The sequence below is a fragment of the Octopus sinensis genome, linkage group LG14, assembly GCF_006345805.1.
Source record: "Octopus sinensis linkage group LG14, ASM634580v1, whole genome shotgun sequence".
NCBI lineage: Eukaryota > Metazoa > Mollusca > Cephalopoda > Octopoda > Octopodidae > Octopus > Octopus sinensis.
Window position 1 is genome coordinate 51,532,638 of NC_043010.1, and position 17,618 is coordinate 51,550,255.

General features: G+C 38.1%; 1 protein-coding gene across 1 annotated transcript in view; it reads left to right on the top strand.

Moving 5' to 3' along the window:
* LOC115219485 (protein PTCD3 homolog, mitochondrial) overlaps positions 1 to 17,618 on the top strand; it is a 50,511-nt gene continuing 32,893 nt past the window's right edge. The window contains exons 1-9 of the mRNA XM_029789656.2: positions 1 to 300; positions 1,660 to 1,754; positions 4,270 to 4,309; positions 6,371 to 6,416; positions 8,261 to 8,329; positions 10,300 to 10,404; positions 11,848 to 11,974; positions 14,686 to 14,842; positions 16,106 to 16,193. Coding sequence (XP_029645516.1) covers positions 275 to 300; positions 1,660 to 1,754; positions 4,270 to 4,309; positions 6,371 to 6,416; positions 8,261 to 8,329; positions 10,300 to 10,404; positions 11,848 to 11,974; positions 14,686 to 14,842; positions 16,106 to 16,193 — 753 coding nt within the window. The 5' untranslated portion in view covers positions 1 to 274. The remainder of the gene's footprint in view (positions 301 to 1,659; positions 1,755 to 4,269; positions 4,310 to 6,370; positions 6,417 to 8,260; positions 8,330 to 10,299; positions 10,405 to 11,847; positions 11,975 to 14,685; positions 14,843 to 16,105; positions 16,194 to 17,618) is intronic.

Genomic DNA, 17,618 nt, shown 5'->3' on the forward strand with positions numbered 1-17,618 from the left:
CAGCACCGGTAACATTCAGCGATGTTTACAGGAAAAAAATTATCAACGACACCGGTTCAGAGCTAAGGTTCCTAATAGCCGGGTTTTCCATATTTCTTTTTAACTTTATTCATTTATGATTAAGCCAATAATTAGTACAAGAGGTAAAACTTGTGTCTGCTTTCTCAACGACTTGGACCCATCAACTTTCCGACAACCCGGTCTCACAAACCGGATGTTGTAGTCACGTGTTTCACAGATTTGACCCCTGCATGGCGAACTTGGTGTCCTAGCAATGTCGTCTACAATACTAAGTCTCAAGTATGTTCTCTCTGTTTTTTCTCTCTCCGATTTCATTTTGTCCATCATTCATTTTCTATCAAGTTTATACTTCTGTTAAACCGTCATCTCTTTTCTCTCTCGAGTGAATTGTATTATACGAAGCGCTTCATCTCCACCAACGTTCCCTTTAATTTGTTTGCTATCAGTGTGCACAAAAATTTGCCTGTGTGCAAATTTTGTTTATATTTACAAATTATGTGCGCATTCATGTGAAGAACAATTTGTAAAAAAAAAAATCAGATTTCATCCTGCAAAGGTTGTATGCACTCATATTTTCATTTAAGTGCTACTTGTAAAACGTGTCCGTGCGCGCACAGCTGAGAGACAGCATTGCCACAGCTTCTATTTAATACTTGTTTACCCTCTCCCTTTGCAAATAACACAAGGGCACTGAAATTGTGTCTAAGGCCAGCTGGAGACGTCGATCTCCTGGGGCTAAAAGCGTCATTAACACCCCACCCCCAGTGGCTAGCCACATTCAGATGGCTAGTACACTTTACAATTTGGTTGTTTCCTATTTTATTACGCCCAAACTAAGCACGCTTGCAGCATGTAAACGAACTGTGAAGTGTATTTCGCTGTTTTTGTTTCACTTCCGAATCGTTTCGATCTGTTAGTAAAATAGGAAACGACTGTAATACTTATATACTTTCATCGCCCTCTTCATCGGGGCTAATGCAGTTTCGCACCTCTCCTTGAAACATGCATTTTTTTGAAACTGCATTAGCCCCACTAATTCTTAACTCTAGCCAAACCCCTAAACGTGTCCTAATACTGAATTTTCTAAAGATATAATCGCATGCACAGAAGCTGAATCGGACTGTCACTTATTTCTTTTGAACTTCTGGGTTTATTCCAATGAGAAAATCAATACTATATTCTTTAGACTGACCGTGTTGAGGAGAGCAGGAACTGTTAATAAAAACTGGTACAAGATAGAAAGAATACTTGGCGCAGGAGTGGCTCTGTGGTAAGAAGCTTGCTTCCCAAACACATGGTTCCGGGTACTGGTGCTGCAGTGCTGGTGGCACGTAAACGCCCAGCAGCACACTCTTCTAACTGGTTGGCTTTTGGAAGGGCATCTTGCCATCGAAACCATGCCTCAACAGACAACTGGTGTTTGGACAGCTCCCTGCTAGCCAGCTCCATATCAAACCGTCCAACCCATGCCGGCGTGGAAAGCAGACGTTAAATGTTGATGATGATGATACAAGACTTATTTTATACAAATGGATACTTGCCATAGAGGTGCTAGAAAAGCTGTAATTAAATGTTGGTGCCTAAATGCTCCTTGTAATAATTAAAATAGCGTAACTTTTAATTTTCTCTATTTTACAGGTCTTTGAGTAAACTTGCAGCATGTTGTCATTTAAAACAAACAGTGATGGTTATCTCCAGCTGTCAGGTGGTAACACAGACAAAGGAGAAGTCACGTAAGTAATTGATAATCACTAATACACTTAACCTGCTAGATATAGCAACCAAATCTTGTTCAAATCACAATTTTATCAATAACTAGCAGTATCGCCCGGCATTGCTCGGATGTGTTTCGACCCTTTAGAATTGGAATTTTTGAAAAGTAAAAATTTTGCATTATGTGGCTTGTTATTCTCTTTAAGTGAACATTTTTCTAGTTGAAATACACCGGAAAATGGCGACACAGCAGTAAAAAAATCATAAAAAATAGGGATTTTCATAGAAAAAAAACACCTTTTTGATGTAAATAATTTTTGGTGTTAACATGGTCCGATTTGAATCTTATCTTCTACAGAAGGAAGAGCAAGCCTTCCTCTATCATACTCTCAATTTTGGTCAACTTGCACCGCAGGGTCTCGGAGGAGATAGTGTTAGTTGAAGGCTACCAAACCTGCCATACACAGACAACTTCAGCTTTATATATATAGAGATATACAAAAAGGACAGGAAAAGCATGACCAAAACATCTTTGATCATGGCTAAACTAGGGCTAAACAATGTACATCATTATCCTTTGTGCCTGCTTTATATGCTTGCATGGATAGGATAGGTTGTAATGGTCTGAATCATTTTCTTTATTTGTCTCTGGTCAAAGTTCACATTAATACTACAGTGGTTCAGTTCAGTGTGTGGCACCTTGGACAAGTGTATGCTACTATGGCTTCAGTCTGCTCAGTGTGCCCTGGAAATGAACTTTGGTAGATGGAAACTGTACACAAGCCTATTGTGCATGTGTGTGTATCTGTGTCTATGTGTGTGTATATATATATATATATATATATATATATATATATATATATATATAACACAAAGTAAGTTAGGGGTTATAGGTGTAACTCACTAAGGGATAGTATTTATCCAATATACTGTTGGTAAAGTACCCAGATTCTTAATACATAAATGTTTTTAATTGCAATGCAATTAACTTATTTAATTTATTGTATTAAATGGGTGAAGGTAAAGAAATATTTAACCATTAATTTATAATACAAATACAAATAAGAAAATGGAGAAGCAAATTTAGTTTGTTCATCAACTTTCAGATATTAGAATGTTGGATTATTTATTCATTTAACAAAATGAGAACCTTAATAGCATACATATATATTTTATATATATATATAGAGGCACAGGTATGGCTGTGTGATAAGAAGCTTGCTTTCCAACCACATGATTCCTGGTTCAGTCTCACTGTATGGCACCATGGGCAAATGTCTTCTATAGCCTTGGGCTGACTAAAGCCTTGTGAGTAGATTTGGTAGATGGAAACTGATAGAAGCTCACCATATATATATATATATATGAATTCCCTATGGCTTTGTGGTTTGAGTTTTTTAGCAATATTTTCACACACTGCATAACTAGCTTGAGTTACAGTTTCACTTTCTAGAAGTGGCCTTTTGGAAAAATCTTGTCTTTTGGTCAAGTTTTCTTTCATAAGCATTCATAAGCGTTCATATTCTTTCAAATTTTCATAGATCTTTTACTTACTCACAAAATGCCTCTCAATATTATATTTTTTATGAATGACTACTTGTTCATTGCAAATAAGACAAATGCACTTGTTATCTATTTCAATGAAAAAATAAAGTTCAGTCCATTTTTCATCAAACCAAGCACGTTCACCAGCACTTCTTTTTTTTTTAGGATTTTTATAACCACTTCCCATATTGATAAATGTATCGACAAATTGATTTAACAAGGTTATTGTTATAAACCCAAACTCAAATATCAAAGGGTTACAATAAAACGAGCAGAAGTTTCCCCACCCCTGATCTATCTGGTTTGTTGTTCAACCTACAAGAATTAGTAGAGTCGCTAAATTTAACCAGGTTAGAAGGTAATACTCTTCACTAATGGACTTTAATAATGTATCTATCACATACTGGGCGACTGTTTTATGAAATACACTTCATAGTGTCTAGTTTTAAGGGGATAAAATGACAGATGCTCTGTAGTGTAATCACTAATACAGTCAGTCTGTAATCAAGAGAAACAGGGTTCATGCCGCACCAGAAGCAGTTAATCCTCATATTGTTGCTTATAATATATATTTGTTTCAAATTTTAGCACAAGGCCAGCAATTTCGAGGGTGGGGATAAGTCAATTACATTGACCCCAGTGCTCAACTTGTACTTATTTTATCGACCTCTGAATGGTTGAAAGGCAAAGTTGACTTCAGCAGAATTTGAACTCAGAATGTAGAGACAGATGAAATACCGTTAAGCATTTTGCCCAGCGTATGAACGATTTTGCCAGTTCATTGCCTTATAATAGATATTAATAATTTCCGACCGAAGCTTTGTGATTGAATTTGGCAGGCGGAAGTTACTGCCGTGTGTGTATATGTGCGTGTAGGTGCTTGTGCCTCTCCAAAAGAGAGAGAGGGTTCCAGTAATTATCTTATCTTGAATGACTCTTCAACAAATTATTTGTGTTTTTAATTTCTTTTGATACCCTATATTCTTTTAGGTGATCTCCAGAAAATTGTGATACCCAAGCGAATAAAAAGGTAAGTGTTTTTTATCTATTTATGTTTTACTTTTTACTTGTCTTGGTCACGGGACTGTGGCCATGCTGGAGAACCCCTCGACGTGTTTAGGCGAATGAATTGAACCCAAAGCAACGCCAGTTGGAAGATAAACATTACACACATAGACATTATCATCATCACCATTGTTTAACATCCGCTTTCTATGCATGTTTGATAGGAGTTGGCCAGGTTGCCAACTCCACCAGACTTCTGTGTCTATTTTGGTATAGTTTTTACGGTTGGATGCCTTTCCTAACACCAACCACCCTACTGAGGGGACTACATATGTACATACATATGAATGATGGGTTTCTTTCAGTTTCTGTCTTTCAAACCTGCTCGCAAGTCGTTGGTTGGCCCAAGGTTATAATAGAAGACACTTGCCCAAGTTATCATGTAATGGAACTGAACCCAGGACCTTATGGCTGGGAAATGAGACCCTTAACCACTCAACCATACCTGCATCTTTACCTTTATTTTTGTATCCCTTTTTTTTTTTGTGGTTTTTCCCATCGTAATGGTCTCTATATTTTCATCCCTGCAACACATTAAAAAAAGTAGAAATTCCAAGGTACCATTTATATATTTCATGCACAACTTTCCCCCACACTCCACCATAGGAGCCATGCAGGCATGGAAAAGTGGACGTTAAAACGATGATATTGAGATGGAAGAGGATGATGACAATGATGATGGTGTCAACTTACACTTAGGCACATATTTTTGGTTCTCAGTGCACAACCACTGTGCAAGAGAAAGATTTGCACACAAGATTTGCAATGCTTATTTTGACCACTTTATTTATTACATTGCTTAGCAGATATCATCATCATTTAACATCTGTTTTTCTATGCTGGCATGGATATTGTTGTTGTTGTTGTTAAGCAACAAGACAAGTAAGGGTGACTAGGTGATGGACTAGGGCTTGGGGGCGGGAGACCTGAGACCTTGGAAAAAAAAAAACTTTGGTCGTCTTGTAGTCGAGGGCTTTTCGTTGACGCCCGACACTACTGGGAGGTGGCCCACGAAGTCGCTGGAAATGGAGATCTCCGGGTCCAAATTCTTGAACGGTGCTGGCATGGATTGCATGGTTTGGCAGCATCTGGTGAGTCACAGGACCGCATTAAGTTGCAATGTCAGCTTTGGCATGGTTCCTATGGCTGGATACCCTTCCTAATACCAACCACTTCAGAGTATGTGCCAGGTGCTTTTCCCATGACACTGGTGCTTGTGGGGTTGCCAAGTAACTTGCAAGACAAGAAAGAAATAATGGGAAAATGGATGGAAAAGAAAAAAAAAGATCCTTGACTATGTAGGGGAGTCTTTGAGCAGTGGAGATGAGATTTTATGTCGTGGACAAGTGTAGGCATTTTGCTATGAAGAATATACGTAGTCAGACCACCTGTGCATACCTTCCTTCTTGTGACACTTGTGAAGACCTGTTGAGGCAAGTGAAAATCAAATCAAATCAAAACAAATCAAAATAGATGAACATCAATGGAATTTGTATCTTTGTGGTACCAGTGCCGGTGGCACACAAGAAAACCATCCGAACGTGGCCTTAGCCAGTACCGCATCGACTGGCCTCCGTGCTGTGGGCACGTAACAAACAACATCCGAGCGTGGCCGTTCGCCAGCCTCGTCTGGCACCTGTGTCGGTGGCACATAAAAACACCATCCGAGCGTGGCCGTCTGCCAGCCTCGTCTGGCACCTGTGTCGGTGGCACATAAAAAACACCATCCGAGCGTGGCCGTTCGCCAGCCTCGTCTGGCACCTGTGTCGCTGGCACATAAAATCACCCACTACACTCTTGGAGTGGTTGGCGTTAGGAAGGGCATCCAGCTGTAGAAACACTGCCAGATCTGACTGACCTGGTGCAGCCTTCGGGCTCCCCAGACCCCAGTTGAACCGTCCAACCCATGCTAGCATGGAAAGCGGACGTTAAATGATGATGATGATCCCATATTCACTTTATCTATTGTTATGCTGTTTTCTCATTTTAGTTATACATGTTTATTTTCTTCTCTTTTTAAAATCAGAGGTCCCACTGATATTCTGGATGCCTTGTCACAAACAGTTGGAAAGGTGAGTATTTGTCTTTCAAGAGTATAAATATGTGGCTTAGATTTGATTGTCTCACTGGATACTGTCTTCGGAGTCTCTGAACCATCTATCTCCTGTCAATAAATACCGTAAATCCTCGAGTATAATCCGCATTTTTTCCCCAAAATTTAAAGGTCAAAATGCCTAGTGCGTACTATATACGAGGTAAAAAATGAAAATTATTTTCTTAGCAATGTCCAAGACTCTATTTGCTGTCCGACAATGTTTATTCAGACGCATTTTGTGATGTCGGGCGCGAAAATACCGTAAGGTAAGCCTGAAAGCAATGAAGTCATAAAAGAATCATCCATAACTTGCAATAAGCAACATTTATTAAACGTTATTACTGTTATTTCTTTATTTTCTGCAAACAAAATGCACAAAAATGCTACACATTTGCATTATCTTATATATACAATAATAATAAAGGACATTACTGTATACAGTTTTACAAACCAAGGACATTATATAGACCTCCTTGACTCAAGTTAGAATAGGGGTGCTTATTATACACAAGGTTTAGGTTTTTCAGAGGTACAGCCCCCTAAAAATCCCCTGCGGACTATACTCGAGGATTTACGGTACTGCAGTTCCACTTGTCATTACAGTGAATGTTTCTCGAGTGTATTCAAGTATAGAGAGTTACTTTATCGAGTTTCAGTTCTCCTTCTCTCCCAAACAGCAATTCAAACAATTGGGAATAAGCTTTGAAACAGCTGAAGAATTTATTATAAAGTGGTTGGTGTTAGGAAGAGCATTCACTGTAGAAACTGAGCCAAACAGACTATGCAATCCAGTGCAGCTTTCTGTCAGGCTAGCCAACCCATGCTGGCATGGAAAACGGATGTTAATTAATGATGATGATAATGATATATATATATATTCTTTTACTCTTTTACTTGTTTCAGTCATTTGACTGCGGCCATGTTGGAGCACCGCCTTTAGTCGGGCAAATTGACCCCAGGACTTATTCTTTGTAAGCCTAGTACTTATTCTATCGGTCTCTTTTACTGAACCGCTAGGTTACTGGGACGTAAACACACCAGCATCGATTGTCAAGCGATGTTGGTGGGACAAACACACACACACACACACATATATGCATATACACATACACGAAAGGCTTCTTTCAGTTTCTGTTTACCAAATCCACTCGCAAGGCTTTGGTCAGCCCGAGGCTATAGCAGAAGACACCCAAGGTGACACGTAGTGGGACTGAACCCGGAACTGTGTGGTTGGTAAGCAAGCTACTTACCACACAGCCACTCCTGCACCTATATATGTATATATATATGTGTGTGTGTATAGCATCATAGATCATCGTCATCATCATAATTTAACATCCAAGTTCCAAGCTGGCATGGGTTGGACTGCTGATTTTTTTATCCCTTGTGTTTTACTTGTTTTTAGTCATTGGACTATGGCAGTGCTAGGGTACTGCCTTGAAGATATACACGCACACACATTCATATATTCCATACATATTTTGTGTGTACAGTTAGATGTATGATTACAACTGTATGAGTTAGAGTTCCATGTATGTGTGTGTGTATATATATATATATATATATATATATATATATATATATATATATACACACACACACACACACACATGTATATATATATATATATATAATATATATATATATACACACACACACACACACACACACACCACACACACACACACATGTGTATATATATATATATATATATATATATATATCCAATATACTGTTAGATATCTGCATCTTTGTAAGTATTAGAAATAATATTTTATCTATAACAGTTTCAGAAAATATATTTTGTTTTTACCATTTCAGGATTATACAGCTCCAGCATATCGCTATATAGATGATCCTTATCTTATCCCCACCAGTACCTATGCCAAAGTAAGTGTTAGCTTTTTCAAACTCAGCCAAGATGGTTACCAAGGTGAGGGTTTTCTTGATGTCCATGTTAATATTGACTTATTCTATCCTTCTTATTCTCTGTTAACTCATCTGTTGGGAATTTATTTCCAGAACTGTAGGGTTAACCCTTCAGAGACAAGCATCTTATCCGCCAGAAGTGTTTTACCTTCCATCTGTTTAACAACTCAGAAACTTGGTCTAAGTACTAGTACAGTTGATCTTAGAGGGCTGTGAATGAATCGATAAACATTCAGACTCTATATCAGGCATGGGTAACCTTTTTTGAGAAGTGGGCTGTATGGGATGTGGTTTGTTATCAGGAAGGCCATACTACTAAAAATATTCAGAGAACTTTTTTGTTAAGCATGTTACCCAGAAGGTCCAACAGGCCATGGTTTGCCTATAACTGCTCTTTATAAACAAAACACTTTTTTGTATTACAATGACTGCTGTAAATAAGAGAGAACTGTATACTGTGTATGGTATCTTTTTTATAGATTGGGTTCTGATCTTTTATGAGTTTTGTTGCCTCCAAGAACAATACCCTAGCATTGCTGACTGAATATGAACTGTTCAGCAGCCAATATTCTTATGTTTAAGCAAGACGTCACTCCTGTGATCCACTGGGCAAATGTTTGTCTCCAGTTTCTGTAGCCTTAAGGAGATGAGTCATGAGCCATAGCTAGGTTTTTCCATCAATGACACTGAACTTAGTATTGCAAGCCAAGATATATCTATCAATTTGCTATGGTAATGAATAACTCTTTTCATATCAAACCCACTTGAGGCTGCTTCTTGTTTCACAATTCAAAAACCTCTCCTTTTCAATTCTAATCATATTGTACAGATCTGCAATCTGATTTAGCAGATCTATGATCAGAATCTATCATATGTGCTCTTCCATCTTTTTTTAAAGAAAAGGGTGTAGTTTGAAGGAAACGTGGCTGCTATTTCTAGCAGATAATGACCAGAGAGAGCAGGGGTCCATATAAAATTTTGTCATTAAAATTTATGTGCAATAAACTGGTTATATTTCTACAATACACAAAATATTTTACACAAAATTCCTAATAATATTTAATCATAAAAACATAATAGACATGGAATGGGTATGAGGGTCCCACCTCCTGAGTAAAATAGGAATCGGAGCAGTCCATAAGCAAAAAATGGTTGAGAACCATTGACACAGAGGTTCTTTTGTTGGTTTGTGCTTATCAGAAACCTTTATTTTCCAACATTGGCTTAATAATGACAAAGTTATTTGATTATTTGAAAAACAGACACAGTGCATTTTAATCAAAACTAGCAATATAATCCGGCTTTGCACGGGATTAAGTTCGGATTATCAAGTTCTTTATTTCAAACTAAACTAAGTACCATCGACATCAAATTTGGGCGAAATCTGTTGAAATTGGTTTATATATATATATATATATATATATGGGCAACACACACGTATGTACATACACCTACTGCATACATGTTTTTTGTATGCATACATGTTCGTGTGTGTTGCCCGTATATCAACAAAATACTTTTTTCTTCGATGGAAAAAAAACAACAAAAGTCTTAAAAACTTACTCGTCACTAGAAAGGGACTTAACTCCCATTTGCAAACAATGGCAATTTCTCCGACTTGAAAATTGTTAAATATGTTGGTTGAAAATTTATTTTTACAGTTATTTGCTGGTGTCTGGTAAAAATAAGTTGACAAAAATACAGCTAGGGTCATGACGAATGTCATCCTAAAATTGGAGCGACATGCGTGCTAATTTGTGGATATGCATAAATTACATTCACGTACACACACACACACACGCACACACACATCTTGCCTTTTATATATACAAAGGTGCAGACATGGCTGTGTGGTTGAGAAATTTGGTTCCCCAAATTTCTATATTCTTATGATATCAACAAAATGAATTATATTTTTCTATACTTTTCAGAGAATTTATGCATTATCTAAAGCCTCTGGAAGAAAGACCGCTAACTACATGTTACAGAAATTTCCAAAGAACTTCAGTCATAATCCAGCAGTTCCTCATGTACCGGTTAGTTTTTCTTTCTTTCTTTTATTCTTTTACTATTTTCAGTCATTTGACTGTGGCCATGCTGGAGCACCACCTTTAGTCTAACAAATCAACCCCAGGACTTATTCTTTGTAAGCCTAGTACTTATTCTATCTGTCTCTCTTGCCAAACCACTAAGTTACAGGGACGTAAACAAACCATTCGAACACATTTCTCTCCTGTGACATCACAATTTTCTCTCACACACTGTCTTGCAATCCGAAATACCTCAGTTCTTTGGTTCTATATATATCATCATCATCATCATCATCATTTAACGTCCGCTTTCCATGCTAGCATGGGTTGGACGGTTCAACTGGGGTCTGGGGAGCCCCAAAGCTGCACCAGTCCAGTCAGATCTGGCAGTGTTTCTACAGCTGGATGCCCTTCCTAACGCCAACCACTCCGAGAGTGTAGTGGGTGATTTTATGTGCCACCGACACAGGTGCCAGACGAGGCTGGCAAACGGCCACGCTCGGATGGTGTTTTTTATGTGCCACCGACACAGGTGCCAGACGAGGCTGGCAGACGGCCACGCTCGGATGGTGTTTTTATGTGCCACCGACACAGGTGCCAGATGAGGCTGGCACACGGCCACGATCGGATGGTGTTTGTTACGTGCCCACAGCACGGAGGCCAGTCGATGCGGTACTGGCTACGGCCACATTCGGATGGTTTTCTTGTGTGCCACGTGCCACCGGCACTGGTACCACAAAGATACAAATTCCATTGATGTTCATCTATTTTGATTTGTTTTGATATATATATATTATATATATATATATACACACACAAAAATTAGGAAATAGATTGTTCCTGGAAGTTGTTTCTTATATCTGCAATGGATTACACCTTGATCCTTGCATCTTACCTTTATATACATACACAGACACGCACATGTATGTATGTATGTATGCATGCATGCATGTATGTGTCGTGTCTGTATATATGACACAAATCAAATAATACAGGAAACTCTTTTCCAATATTTGGATGGCTTCTAGTCCTCCATGTCAGTTAACTTTTTTCTCAACTACAACTTTAATCTTTATGCTCTCCAACACCAGTGACTTCACAAATACATCAAGCTGATGTATTGCTTCTGAAAAAAAAAGGAAGGAAGCATAAAAAAATCATCCAGTTCAGTCATTAGATAGTAAAAGTAAGTGGCCTATTTTGTGGTCAGGTCAACAGATTTATGATTACAAGGTTGTGGTTTCAATTTCCAGTCCATTCCACTGAGGTTAACTTTGTCTTTTGTCCTTTCGGGGTCGATAAAAGAAGTACCAGTTGAGCACTGGGGTCAATTTAATTGACTAAACCCCTCTCCCCTCCCCTAAAATTGCCGGCCTTGCACCAAAATTTGAAACCAATATAATGCTACATCTGTTGTTGTTTATTTACTTTTGTTTTCTCTTTGTTTAGAGCTTCATGCCTCACGTAGAGAAGGGATTCCATAAAGCTCCAGCGAACGAGTCAACTTTGTTGGAATGTGTGAAGCTGCGTAAAGTTACCAGTGCCATGGCAGTCTATGACAGAGTTCTTGCTGGAGGTAATAATCTTTGAATCTCTGAAAGAGTTTTAAATCTGACCATCAATTTTTTTTTTTAGGGAAACTTCCTATGTAATGGAGTGGGACATTGTATTTAAGTGTCCAGGTTGAAATAATTCTCTCAATACGGATGGGAATAGAATTGGATTACTCACCCTTTTGATACCACTCTGCCCAAGTCTGCTCTTACATCTGTCATACAAACTTTCTATATAATATATTCTAAATTAAAATTTCATGTTAATTTATGTTTCAGCACTCAGCTTAATAATGATAAAGATATTTTACTAAATTCTTCATTATTTTCAAAATTAATTGAAGTAAAGGCGCAGGAGTGGCTGTGTGGTAAGTAGCTTGCTTACCAACCACATGGTTCCGGGTTCAGTCCCAATGTGTGGCACCTTGGGCAAGGGTCTTCAACTATAGCCTCGGGCCGACCAAAGCCTTGTGAGTGGATTTGGTAGACGGAAACTGAAAGAAGCCCATCATATATGTATATATATATATATATATATATATCGTGACGCATATTTGCCATTTGAATATGGCTAACCCCTAAGGGTGGATGCTACTGTAGTTTGTAGCCCCAGGAAGATACCTCCTCCAGCTGGCTATAGACACACTTTCTGTGCCCTATCAGTATTTGTGAAGGGAAGTCATCCTTCCCGTCTTCAACTTATGATACACACGGACTCGAGTTTCAAGGTGTTTACCTATCATCAGCGTGTGACAATCATGGTTGTCGACGAGAATTCAGTTTCCCTCACAAATACATATACTTTTTCCAGTGTCGATTGATATTGATATTGAAAAAGTGAAATCAAACAATGATAAATCTCAGAGCGAGTTATAAACAGTAGTGGTAACACATCATGACGCATATTTGCCATTTGAATATGGCTAACCCCTAAGGGTGGATGCTACTGTAGTTTGTAGCCCCAGGATTCTCGTCGACAACTATGATTGTCACACGCTGATGATAGGTAAACACCTTGAAACTCGAGTCCATGTGTATCAAGTTGAAGACGGGAAGGATGACTTCCCTTCACAAATACTGATAGGGCACAGAAAGTGTGTCTATAGCCAGCTGGAGGAAATATCTTCCTGGGGCTACAAACTACAGTAGCATCCACCCTTAGGGGTTAGCCATATTCAAATGGCAAATATGCGTCACGATGTGTTACCGCTACTGTTTATAACTCGCTCTGAGATTTATCATTGTTATATATATATATATATATATATATATGTGTGTGTGTGTGTGTGTGTGTGTGTGTGTATGTTTGTGTGTCTGTGTTTGTCCCCCGACATCGCTTGACAACCGATGCTGGTGTCTTTATGTCCTTGTAACTTAGCGGTTTGGCAAAAGAGATCAATAGAATAAGTCCTGGGGTCGATTTGCTTGACTAAAGGCAGTGCTCCAGCATGGCCACAGTCAAATGACTGAAACAAGTAAAAGAGTAAAGAGGGTGTATTTCAATAGAAATATGATAACGAAAGGGTTAAATTTTACTTTTGTAGTTGTGAATTCTTTCATTGGTAGCCTTCTTAGGCTATCTCATCTGACAGTTTTAGTTGATTTTATTGATTTCTGTACTTTATTTGAACTTTATTGAAGAACTGGACCCACTTTGGTATAAAATTACCTATCTGAGTACCTAAAACTCTCAAAGTATTTTCATTGAGCTCATCCCTTGCTGACATACACATGGCTCTGTAGTTAAAAAGTTTGCTTTCCAGCCATGTGGTTTCAGGTTCAGTCCCACTGTGTGGCACCTTGGGCAAGAGTTTTCTTCTATAACCCTGTAATGACCAAATATCTTGTGAGTGAATTTGGTAGATGGAAACTGAAAGAAACCCATAGTAAATGTGTGTGTGTGTATGCAGCATTTTGTGTATCTTTATGTTCTTAGTTTATATTCCACCAAGATTGACTTTGCCTTTCATGCTTTCAGGGTCGATGAAATAAGTTATCAGTTAAGTACTGGGTTACATGTAATTGACTGGCCCCCTTTCTCCAAAATTTCAAGTCTTGTGTCTGAAGTAGAAGGATTGTTATTTAATGGTATGCACAATATATATATATATATATATATATATATATATATATATATATATATATATATAACAGAGGGACAAGACCACATATTCAAGAATAGGGGACAGTTGAATGTATAAACATCAGTATGTCAATTTAATAATGATAATAATGAAATTATTGTATACAGTGCTCAGGTGCACCACAACTTGTCAAAAGTGCGTATAAAGCATATGCAGTAATGTACAAATGTCTGGAAAGTGAACAGTGTATGAGTCAGATACATGCTTGCGTGTTTATGGCGGGGAGAAAATCAGGTGTAGTGTTGGCGAATCTCAGGAAGCATGGAAGTTTTGAAGGATGCAGTGCTCCGACAACTAACAACTGATGCCAGCAGTTTGTTCCCTACTTCAGCAACTCTTAGCGTGAAAATATGTTTCCGAAAGTCATGGGAGGTGTGCTGTTTTCTGACTTTGTAAACATGTCCACGGGTGTTAGACAGGTGGAGTTTGTAAAGGTGCTCAGAGTTATTGTTAGTAATTTTATATCATTGTCTCAGAGTCTTAGCCTTCCAACTTTCCAAGACAGAAATGTGAAGACATGTTTGATATCCTTTCATAATTGACTTTTAAATCTAACCGTCTGTAATCTCTTCCAACATATTTGCTTACAGGAGCAACAGTCTCTTCAGATGTATTTCAACAACTTCTTGACCTGCTCTGTATATACAACTGCCAAAATGTAGAAGTGCCCCTGACTCCCGAAGAATATTTTTATCAGCGTGATCTTGATTCCTCCAGGAATCAAAGATCAATCAAGAATACATGGAAGTACGTATGATGATAATATTGATCTCTTAATATTATTGGTTTTATCTTTTATTTGTTTCAGTTATTTGACTGCAGCTTTGCTGGGGCACAGCTTTGAAGAATTTTTAGTCAAATGAATTGACTCCAGTACCTGTCTTTCTTTAAGCCTGGTACTTATTCTTTCAATCTCTTTTGCCGATCTGCTAGGTTACAGGGATGTAAACACACCCATACCAGTTGTCAAGTGGTAGTGGAACACTAACACAGGCACAAAGAGACACACATACATACACATATATGATGGGTTTCTTTCAGTTTCCATCTGCCAAATCCACTCACAAGCTTTTGGTTAGCCTGAGGCTATAGTAGAAGACACTCTCCCAATGTGCCATGTGGTTGGGAAGCAAGCAAACTTCTTACCACACAGCCATGCCTAACATTGCCAACACTGATTATTTCTAACAGCTTTTAACTCTTTCAAATTTATGTAATTTATAAAGGTGCAGGTATGGCTATGGGGGTATGGTGTTTACTTTGTATTTAAATGGTTTCCAGTTCTATATCATTGCTTGACACCTTGGACAAATGTCTTCTAATGTAGATTTGGATCTATTAATTCCTTGTAAATGGAATTGGTAGATGAAGACTGTATGCAGAATCCTTGAAAAATGCATTTTTTCGAAAAAAAATTTTCGGTTTTCTGTTTTAGATATCAGAGATTACGAATATGCAAAAAAAACCCCCACCTTTTCAAATTTCACTCCACCCTGCTCCCTCTCCCCTATTTTAAATTTTGAACGTTTTTGATAATTTTTTTTTAAAACTACCTTTCCCAAATTTAAAATCCCTGCCTCAACCTCCTCTTCCCCCAAAATGGCGCACAACCCCACTCCCCAACAGACCTTTCCGACTTTCTATTTTTTTCAGCAGATTCCTATGTCTTCAATGACGGAGATTCTGAATATGCAAGAAACCACATTTTCAAAATTTTAAATTCCACCCTCACCCCCAAATTTTAATTTAAAACTTTCTTTTGGGATTTTTATATTTTTGAAAAGGTTTTTTTTTTTTTTTGCATATTCGTAACTCCAATATCTAAAATGTAGGAATCCGAAAAATTTTTTTCAAAAAAAATGCACTTTTCAAGAAGAGGTGCAAATTCTGCATTAACCCCCCACTTACCAATTTTTCTGTTTTTTTAAGTGAAAAAAATGTTTTTATTAATTAAAAATTAGTTTTAAATTTAAGAAAAAAAATATTTAAATGTTTAAATTAATTTTTCAGACAGGATGGCATGGCAGAAAAGATATTCAATGACATGACGGAAAAGACACCTGAAGCATATTGTTCTTTAATTCAAGGTGCAGCAAAGGTGATTGTAAAGTTGATTTTCTCCATTCTCCCAGAAATATTCTTCAGAGTTTGATTTATTGTTTTGGATGCATAAAGTGCAAGAAGAATCTTGTGGTTCTAAGTTCCCTCAGAAATCACATAGTTCCAGGTTCAGTCCCACTGCACAGCTTGAAGGAAGCTTTTAACATGCATCCGGCATGTGGAATTGGCCACAACTATGATCTCACTTGGCTTGATAGGTCTTCTCAAGCACAGTATATTGCCAAAAGTCTTGGTCACTTGTCACTGCTCACCATGCAGGCCTTCATCATCATCATCATTGTTTAACGTCCACTTTCCATGCTAGCATGGGTTGGACGATTTGACTGAGGTCTGGCGAACCAGATGGCTGCACCAGACTCCAATCTGATCTGGCAGACATTTGTGTGTCTGTGTTTGTCCCCCCCAACATTGCCTGACAACCAATGCTGGTATGTTTACGTCCCCGTGACTTAGCGGTTCGACAAAAGAGACCGATAGAATAAGTACTAGGCTTACAAAGAATAAGTCCTGGGGTCGATTTGCTCGACTAAAGGCGGTGCTCCAGCATGGCCCTGTCAAATGACTGAAACAAGTAAAGAGAGAGAGAGTTACTTGGTGACCTCACTAGTGCTGGTGCCATGAAAAATGCACCCACTACACTGTGTAAGGTGGCTGGTATTAAGAAGGACATCTAGAAGCAGACACTGGAGACCAACACAGCCCTAAGGCTAGTTGGATCCTGTTGAACCACCCAGCATATGCCGGCATGGAAGAAGGGCATTAAATGATGAGATAATTGTGGTGGTGCTGGTAGCAGGAAAATCTTTGAGCTATGGTTTTTGGCCATGAGCACAAAGACATTGGTGCTGACAGGATACAAACTATTAGCCTCTTGGTTGATTGCCTTGCCCCTTTTCACTTAGCTATCTATGCTGTGTACACATGATAAAAAAAAAAAAGAAATAAAAGATGGAACTGTAGAGAGCGAATAGAAAATTTCAGTTGATTTGTTGAAGTATAGCCTGCCTCTTTTTTTAGGGCTTTTTCTTCATTTGTTTTGTTTTATTTTATTTTTCTGTTGTCATGGGGGTATGGTGTTTGCTTTGTATTTAAATGATCTCCAGTTCTATATCATTGCTTGACACCTTATAATATAAGCTATATAGCTTTGGATCTATTAATTCCTTGTAAATGGAATTGGTAGATGAAGACTGTATGCAGAATCACACCTCTCCTTGAAAAATGCATTTTTTTGAAAAAAAATTTTCGGTTTTCTATGTTTTAGATATCAGAGATTATGAATATGCAAAAAAAAAAAACCTACCTTTTCAAATTTCACTTCATCCTGCTCCCTCTCCCCTGTTTTAAATTTTGAACGTTTTCGATAATTTTTTTAAACTACTTTTCTCAAATTTAAAATCCC